At 39.9% G+C, this 10010-nt stretch overlaps 1 protein-coding gene across 1 annotated transcript; it reads left to right on the top strand.

The window, feature by feature from the left end:
* Window positions 1-8770: 8770 nt before the first annotated feature.
* On the top strand, window positions 8771-9673 carry LOC124133167 (neuronal acetylcholine receptor subunit beta-3-like). Its single transcript, XM_046497430.2, has one exon. It carries the CDS (start codon window positions 8771-8773, stop codon window positions 9671-9673), a length of 903 nt encoding a protein of 300 aa, XP_046353386.2.
* Window positions 9674-10010: the final 337 nt, after the last annotated feature.

Below are 10010 nucleotides of genomic sequence, written 5' to 3'. Positions count from 1 at the left end.
AAAGGTAAAAATCTTTTACTATTATTGCATGAAATCCAAAATGAACCAATTCATGGATACATAACCCTCTATTGGCGAAGACCTCGATGCCACACCTTCCCAACTTGATCTGTAAATGCTTAATTGTTTATCTAATTTAAATACGAACACAATGATTGTAAGGGGTCACGGGTGTTCCCGTAGTCTAAGGCGCCGCAATTTGCTGTGCAGAGCTGTGTCCCTTGGGCACGCAAGAAACCTATGATCGTGGGTTGAATCCACGAGTGTTTTGCCCAGATTATATTTCTAGTTCTGTCAGCTACATACCCGGCTCTTGTGGGTTTCACAAAAAACTATAAACGTCTGAGACGTGCATCATCTCGGGCGTTCCTCCCACATTCAGCTGATATGCCGTAATGTAACTGGAACACTAATCAAAGCGGTGTGAAACCAAACGCGCTCACTCATAATTATGAAAGTGAAAGAATTGGTTTATTTTCAATCGTCAGGAGTTTCATGTATGTTTTTGTTTGAGATGAAACATTTATCTGTCGACATGAATTGATGATTTTTTTCTGATTCTGTAAGTTTTCCTTGACTCTTGATTTAGTTTAATTTTACATAAAATCGGTCTTTAAATTATTAGGCTTTAACATGACTTTATGTCATGGTCTATGCCATCAGAGTACAATGACTTTCAATAAGCAAGGTCATTTATTGCAAAACCCCAATATCCATTTTAGTCAACAATGTATGTCTAAATACACCTTCTGAATACAAAACAACCTTTAATTGTTAATTGAGTGTTCCTATTGTGTGGCGTGTAGTCTTCGTCGTTTGTCCAATGTAATCATTACAATACCGATAATTCTTCTGGTACCATGAAGTATTTGAAGCTGACTATTACAAGAATAATCTAAGCTGTGCTGTGCTTCGTAAATTCGTAAATTTGTTGGGGGAATTCACATCCGCTCTTCATCGTACCATGTCCCTTTTGTCCATTAATCAACCTTTTCCATATAAATCATCATCAAATAAAATGTACATGCTTTATTAAAATTACCAAAGCAATTGAAAATTGTAGATGGAGCTGATGCTGTATGCCTCAACATGAAGGGGAAATTCATGTTTGGAATCTGTAACCACCCCTCTTGTCGTACAGCTTTGTACAGAGGGTGCCATCAGTTTGCATTTCTGAGCACAGATCCAGATTCGACTCTGAATATGGTTTCTCCTTTGTCTTTGTTTCGTTGCTTTCCGACTGCTATGGTGGATAGATGAGGTGAACATACCCATTTACCTTGGCATTGCTGAAAGTAATTAGATCATTCATATATCTTAAACTGAGGTTGCACTTATTGGCAACGCGTCCTTTCATTGATTTAACTAAAGTCGTTAACAATTTAACAAATTCCAATACATATGCAAAGAGAAACAGATCATTTTCTTTGGTTTTTAATACCTTTTTCAGTTTTAATTATATCATTTTAGAATCTCATAGGCATAAAGGAATATAACTTTTAAGTAGAGGTAGCAAATCATCGAAATTAATTCGCAAAAGGTCCTGCTTTGCTACCTTCATGCGGCCCTGGCTTCGACATCTTCTAAAAGATTAACTAATGAACTAATCACGTAAGTGTGAATTTCGAGGACTGGACCTGTTACCAACGCCCTCGATATTGCCATTGCATGCATAAGGAAATGTCGTTATGTATCTTCATGGAATCTGATTTACAGTTAATATTTAGTGAAACAAATAACCCATGTCACTGCTGCCTTTGGTTGCGATACTTGTAACATCATCAAACTTCATGCCTGTGCCAATATGTTCAATTAACTAGGCAAGAAAAAATGTTGGTTTGAAATCCATATATTTAATGTCACTTTGTCAGTGAGAACTCTTTATTGGCATGGAATTCTTACAGTATTGTGAATTAATTTAACTTAATAAAACAAAAGCTCAAAACAATTCAGATTCTCTTATATTACTAACTGCACTGTTCCACTGTTCAAGATAGAATATTGTTTGCATAGTCAATTATTAAAACATACCTCACTTAAAATAACTGTTTGGACCAAAATCTGTTTCTCCAAACTCGTAAGAGCTTGTGTTCATTATGGCACAAGTTGCTTGAATTTATGGTCCTTATGACATTTGTCTGGAACACATACACGTGTCTAGTCCAGTGACAAGATTGACTTGAAGTGTTGTTAATGTCAGGCTTTCTTCTGTCATGTCATCGCAATTGTGATTTGGCGGAGTTGAAAAACTCCATAGATATTGTTAACTTCAAAATTTTTTAAATCTGTGTTTTGTTATGTTGTTGGTAACTAGGAAACAGAAGTTTGATGACAATAAAGATCTCTCTTGTGCTTTCTAAAGCTGTCTAGTTTAGATGTCAGTGCCTTGGAGTGTGATACATGATTGAGGTGTCTGACCCAGGACTATTTAGGCCACTGCAGCTATTTGCCATGAATGAATTCACTGTGGGTGAGTTCAGTTGTCAGATTCTTCCCATGGGATATGGGTGGCCAGTCACCCAAGATATTGCACCTTCTAATGCTAAGTTGCAATCATTAGGTGTGCATCAATCCTATGATCAGGGCAGATTTGCCCTGTTATTATTCTTAGTTTGTCAGCACTGTACCCATGCTTCCAGTTTCACCAAGGACTATGAACTTCTAAGACATTCATCCCCCTGAGCATTCCTTCTTCATACTGCTGACAGATATAACTGAAATACTGTTGAAAGTACTCTCACTCACTCACTCACTCACTCACTCACTCACGATTATTGATGTGAGTGAATGATTTTGAAAGCTCTTTTCAGAAATACTAAAACTATTTCACAACAGCTGAGAGGATGCCTTCATTCTTGCCCAGGAAAATCGGCGACAAAAAACATGAATAATGCTTCTTCTTTTTTGAAGGACCTTGACCTTCAGCCTCAATCATTACCTGCTAGAAAATTTAAAATTGTAAGAACGGTTTGTGTTGTTACTAAAATGCCGCTGTAGCATACTGTGAATACTGTTGACCTATCTTCCAATGTGTGAACCACCTTGACACACAGCAAATACCGAAGAACGAAAGTATTATCAGTTATTGAAATATGCTTTTTGTGCATCATGGAGTAAGATCAAGTGTTCTGTTTTCCATGTTTTTCAAACAACTGGTTTCATCACTGGATTTCAGTGATCCATTCATATGGATTCACCTCTATTTTGCCTTTCACGCCTAATTAATCGAGAGTGGTTATTCTATGAATATGTTATATATTTTTTAAACATAACCATAGAGACTTGTATATGTCATTAATTTGTTTTAATTATTAAGAATAAAAATATTATGCTTTTTGGATATGAAACAATTATTTTCTTTGCAAATATTGTATCATTGTCTTAACATTGTGTGGGGTTCCACCGGTGGACAGGGTACGCAAACCTTTTTGCGAACACCTGGTGTCACTTTTTTAAATTGATTAGGAAAGACATGCTCGATATAGTTGGAATCGCACTGCTTTAAGATTTCTTGTAATTATGGAGAGGGTTTTGTGGCTTTTATTTATGTTAAGTTATCTTTACCCTTTCATAGGGAATGTGGCTTTTTACAAGTCTGTGGAATAAAGTGGGAACATATGCATTCATCACACTGTTGCAATGTTGCCGTTGCTGTTTGCTATTTTCATTGCATCAACCGCCTGTTTGAGACTCCGTTGGGCGAAGATGGGGGCCAACATATTCCTAAACAAAGAAGAGGCCGCACCGGATTTGCTGAATGTGCGTTCACACGGAGGTCTAACAACATCTCTTTCCTGGAATTGTTGTGCCAAATGTGTAACCCAATCAGACACGTACATTTGGGTTATTACTATTATGTTCATGCAGGATATCTGAACAGCCTTATGCGGTTTTTCCCCTATATATAATTACTCCATTACCTCAGTAACAGAGGCTGTGAAACAATTTGTATCTCATACAAATCGACTGTGCTTGTCGTAAGAGGCGACTAACGTGGTGGTCAGGCTCACTGCCTTGGTTGATGCATGTCATCGTACCCCGATTGAGTGGATCGATGCTCATGATGTCGATCACTGGATTGTCAGGTCCAGGCTTTATTATTTACAGACCGCCACAATATCGCTGGAATATTGCTGAGTGCGGCGTTAAACAACAAAAACAAAACAAAAAAGCATTGCACTGTTTCTGGCGCAAATAACTTGCATGGAATGGAACGTCAAATATTTGCATAGTGTGCCTGATTAACAGGTACAGGTCAATGAAATAGACATAGAACCATAAAGTATCACATACATAGTTTGTTTACAAAAATATATATTTTATTTTGAAATACATCTATCTTCATTCAGAAGGTTACGTGTTCCAGGACATTTTCTTTTATTCATCAGCTTGAACCTTCATCATCAGATAATAAACCAACAAACATATTTCCTATTGCCATGCATGATAGAACATATTCACTGCATTAGATTAATATAATGAATGTTACTAATATACTGAAAACGCACCAGGGGTAAAAAGTAAAGTTGACACTAAACCAATTTTATGGTGTTGGCTGTGTACTACAATCATTCTCAGATAACTTAGTTCCACAATAGTAATGCCAAGTGTCATTGAAATGTACACAATTTTAATATAGAGGAAATGGAACATACAAGGCGTACAAAGACAAAGTCATTATCGGGTATGACCGCCCCCGGTCGCAATGCATGCCACATAACGCCTTCTCATGGACACTATCAGTCTCTGGATAACAACTTGTGGTATCCTACACCATTCACGTTGCAGGACAAGTGCGAGCTCTCAATCGCTGGCGATTTGAGGTCGACGTGCAATGCACTGTCCCATATAGTCCCACAAGAGCTCGGTGGGCGATAGATCGGGAGATAATGCAGACCATGGCATAACAGGTACGTTACTCTGTGCCAGGAAGTCCTGAGAAGCACGTGCTGTATGTGGTCTGGCGTTGTCCTGTTGGAAAGTATGCAGCTCTTTGTGTTGACTGAAACAGGGGGCAACGTGACGTTTGAAAATGGCGCCCCTGTAGTAAACTGCATTAACACGACCTATGCATACACGGAGCTGTGTTTTGGGCCGAAAACTGAAACCGCCCTAAACCTCACATTTCCGCCACCCCATCGATCAGTCTGCACAATACAAGCATCGTGATAACGTTCGACCCGGCGACGCCATACCCGAATACGTCCATCGGCGTTCCTGAGGTGGAATCTGGATTCGTCGGAGAAGAGAACGCCATACAAGCGTCGAAGTAACCATTGTCTGTGCCTCAACGACCACTGTAGTTCATGTCGGTGCCTTAGGGTCCGAATTGGGCTTACATGAGGACGACAGGCACGTAAACCAGTGGATCTCCTCGTCGACCTACGATGGTAGCTGTTGTTCTGGACGCCGGAAGTGTTCGATGAGCCATCACAATCTGTCGGTCTTCCCTAGCTGTTGTCACACGTTGTTACCCTGGGCGTGGTCGGTCTCTGGTACGTCCTGTCTGCTGAAAATCGTTGGTTCAGTCTTGTAATGTACTGCCTGGCTGCTGTGGCCCTTGTAGTCATGCCAACTTCAATCATGGCTATGACACGTTTCCGTTCCTAAATGTCAATCTCGCCTTTGCGTCCTCAGTGCCATTCCGCGGCTCCAGCGATTATGCCATCCCTTTTTACCCCATTTCTGCACTAAACAAAATGACACTTCGAATTTTTTCGTGATTTGCACGTGTACAAACGTGTTTGGGAGCACTGTTCTCAGTTGCGTTTTGGTTACGACTCAGTCTTGGAGCTTCCTTAACTCCTAACCATGGGGTATTTTCGTTGTTCTTTTCCAACTATCATAATATTCTCAAGGATTGATGTTGGTGCGTTTTCAAAGCGGGTTAATATATTATCTGGGGCTCTTTGCTGGTGCCAAAAACAAATAATGGATATTAGTCCCATATTCGTCCTAATAATGTTTCTTGGATCATTTTGGTTCTAGTGCTCGTGGGTTGTGCGGTCCTTGCGCTATAACCTATCGGGTCGTGATATTACTGAAATACTGTTCAAGGCAGCTTTAAACCTAACCCGCTCACACACTGTAGTAGATAACAATCTACTTGATAGAACATCTGTGGGATCATATTGACAAGCATACGTCAGCTGGACATGCATTATTGGAGGTGTGAGACATGCATAATCAATGACGTCATCGGGAGGCTTACGTCATGGAATATATGTCATGTTGAGGCATGTATGGACGCCCAAGGATGTGACGCAAGAGAGTGATGCCATTACCGAGGTGCTATGGAAGCGTTCGGAAGCTTTGTTATGAGACTTTCATCCTGTGTTATTTTGTTTATAAGTGACAGTTCTTACCCCAGATGTGCCTTGAAATTGTACCATTACATCTTGCAACACAGATGATGAACTTTCAAATGTAATACTTTTCTGGTATTGTTTTTATGAGAAGTCCAAGTCGATGCATACTTTCTTTTGATCAGTTGTTTGAAATTTGTCATTCACGAGTGTGAAGTATGAATGGCGATAAACGAACTATTGCTTATAACTACTGGTTACCTATACAAATGCTTTCCTTTATCTCACTTGGTTTTACACCGCTTTTAGCAATATTCCAGCAATATCACGGCAGGGGACACCAGAAATGGGCTTCACACATTGTACCCATGTGGTTAATCGAACCAGGGTCTTCGACGTGACGAGCGAACGCTTTAACCACTAGGCTACCCGACTGCCCCTCTTATCTGCTGCTGATGTGGAAGCAGTGTCATATTCTTCTGTTGTCAAAACAGGATTTTTCAGACGATGCCGTCGAGAAAGAGAAAGTTACCTCGGATTTGGCGTCAATACGATTCCCTTCACAACCTGGCAGTTCTTGGCACCTGGAAGGGACAATGTTGTTCCAATATCTGAAACTGATCACTGGTGCATTCCTATTTTCGATTCACTCTTTGTCACCCTCCAAGGAGGTAGGCAATACATGGCATTTTAATCAGTGTACCAGTCAAAAGCTCCTAATTAATTGCACTTCAGGTTAGGTGCTTCCCTGTATTTTTCTTTCAGATTGAGGGGCTGAGATATACATACAGACTAAGATAACCCTAACCTTAGACATAACCCAAGCTAGTGTCAAAATATATCTCGGGATTGGAGTATGTCTTCAGCAACCCATGCTTGCCGTAAAAGGCGACTATGCTTGTCGTACGCGTAAGAGGCGAATAACGGGTTCGGGTGGTCAGGCTCGCAGACTTGGTTAGATACATGTCATCGTATCCAAATTGCGTGGATATTTGCTCATGATGTCAATCACTGGATTGTCTGGTCCAGACTCGACTATTTACAGACCGCCGTCATATAGTTGGAATATTGCTGAGTGCATCGTTAAACAACAAACCAACCAACCAACAACCAAAACCATAACGGATGAAAAACCAATAGACAATCCTTAGGTTTCTGTGAGTATTTGACTGTACAATTGCCACATTGAACCCTATATCAACCTCTTTTATGTATTCACTGGACGATGTGTTGCCTGATACTCCAACTTTTTCTTTCTTGTCCAAGAATCCATGAGATCACAAACCTAAGAGCACTTAGAATCCTCTGGTCTCATGCGATACTGTTATCTGTTGTGAAATATTTCGCCACCATGCCCTGTAAGAGTTGCTGTTAGTATCTTTCAATTCGTGATAAAAAACAGTTTCTGAAATAAGAGATATTTATTTTGCAATATCGCCAGTAATGACCAAACTCAAATGCAGATGAAGGTGTCTAAAACCTTATTAGCATTATCACTTCATTATCACAAACATTCTAAAACCTAAACTGTTTTCAGATGTATGCGACCTCTTTCATTATAGAACAAAGAAAGTTTATTAGTAAATTCCTATTATGATACCAGACATGCTCCTAACGTACCAGTCTCATTACAAAACATGTCATTAATTTGTCGATGAAGATTACCTAATGCAGAATGTATGTGTTGGCACCTCTATGTTCTGTATGCAGTGGCGTCACATTGTAAAATAACCACCAATAATAAAATCATCAACGCATGTATAGCATCCAAAACACATTATTGAAGTTATCAGTTATTTGCATTAAACCAGAATCCCGTCTGTTCCACAGATGCAATATGACAAGAGAATGATTGTGCAAATACTCCTATGCCATTATGCTCCCTAGTCAGTAATGGGTTTTCACGTTGCCAGTGTGTTGAGCCATTGAGAGAAGAGGCAAAATTTTATGATTTCTCGTGTTAATACTTGAACTACAGCAGGTTCCATTATAACACTTGAGTGTGAAACACGAACATAAACTCCCCCAGAAGGCATTGGCGCCTCTTGTCGAGGGTGTTCCTTCAACATTAAGCTGACACGATTTGATATAACTGAAATACTATTCAGTAGTGTTAAGCATTTCTCCTATCGAACATCTCTCAGTCTGGTATTCAGTACAGATGCATATATAAAAAGGTAGCAATGGTGATCTTCAAACATTTCATCTGCTTGACTACATTGATTTGTTTATGTGGAGGGACCAGCATCAAAGAACAGAAGAGACTTCTTCATTTTTTGCAAGATGACTATGAGCCGCAAGTTTTTCCAAGTGAAACCAGGTTGAATATAGACGTAAGATTTACTTTGTCGCAAATTACTGAGCTTAATGAGAGGCAACAATCGATGACCACAAATGGATGGTTTTCCTTTAAGTGGCGGGATGATTCATTGAGGTGGAACATTACGGATTATGCAGGGATAGAGATGATCTGTATGTCAAGTGAAAATATATGGATGCCCGACATAACGCTCATGAACACAGTTGAAGAGCGCAAGCTGCTGAACAATCTGAACGCGCCTGCTTGTGTACATCATTCTGGAACGGTTGAATGGGAACGAGGGGATCTCTACCAAAGTCAGTGTGACTTTGACATTACACATTTTCCATTTGATACTCAGACCTGCCATCTGAATCTCTCCACGTGGACGACCACGAACATATCTGCTCGTTTCATACCTTCAATTGATGAAAACAGCAGTACCGTCACAACTAATGTGAATGGACTGTGGAAGATTAAAACTTTGTCATCCGCTACCGCTGATAACAAATTTCCTGAAATCGTTGTAACAGCAATCTTACAGCGTCGGGCGTCATATTATGTCCTCAATCTCATCATCCCCGTCATGTTTCTGTCCCTCCTCAGCTCCGTGGTCTTTGCTCTGCCTATACAATACGGGGATAAAGTGTCTCTCTCCATGACGGTTCTCCTCTCATTCAGCTTGTTTCTGACGCAGATGAGCAACAACATGCCCAGGACGTCCCTACAAACGTCCTACCTCACCATCTACATGACCCTGCTCCTCACTCTCAGCTCCCTTACTGTGGCAATATCAGTTTTCATTCTTAAGATCCATCAGAGAACGGGAGATGTACCTGTAGTGTTGCAGAATTATGTCACATTTTGGAAATATGTTATTCCTAATCCGCCTTTGAATGCAATGGAATCTGATGAACAGGACGATCCAGTTGAAGACATTGATCAGAAGAAGTGCAATACAGTGGTCACCTGGAAAGATGTATCTCTTGTACTTGATGCTCTGTGTCTAAGATTCTTCTTCCTGCTTAATGTTGGTTGTGGTATTATTTTCTTTGCCCTTGTCATTTGAAAATGTATTATTGCATCGACGCCTGTGTCCCAAATGAACCAATTTATGTTTCTTATGTCCATTGAATAACCTTTTCCATAAGAAGAATTTCAAATTTAATTACAATTGGCATGCTTTATAAAAGAATACCTAACCAATTGTAAAATGTAGACGGAACTGATGCTATATGCCTCAACATGAAGGGGATATTCTCTAATTCCTCCCTCCCAGCTTCGAACAGAGGCTGCTGTTAGTTTGTGTTTCTAAGCAAATATCCAGATTAGACTCTGAATATGGTTTCTCTTTTGTTTCATTGCTTTCTGACTGCAATGGTGGATAGATGAGGTGAACATACTCA

The sequence above is a fragment of the Haliotis rufescens genome, unplaced genomic scaffold (assembly GCF_023055435.1).
Source record: "Haliotis rufescens isolate VD_foot unplaced genomic scaffold, xgHalRufe1.0.p SCAF_20, whole genome shotgun sequence".
Taxonomy (NCBI): domain Eukaryota; kingdom Metazoa; phylum Mollusca; class Gastropoda; order Lepetellida; family Haliotidae; genus Haliotis; species Haliotis rufescens.
Note: the sequence above shows the minus strand (reverse complement) of the source record. Positions and strands in the feature narration are given on the sequence as shown.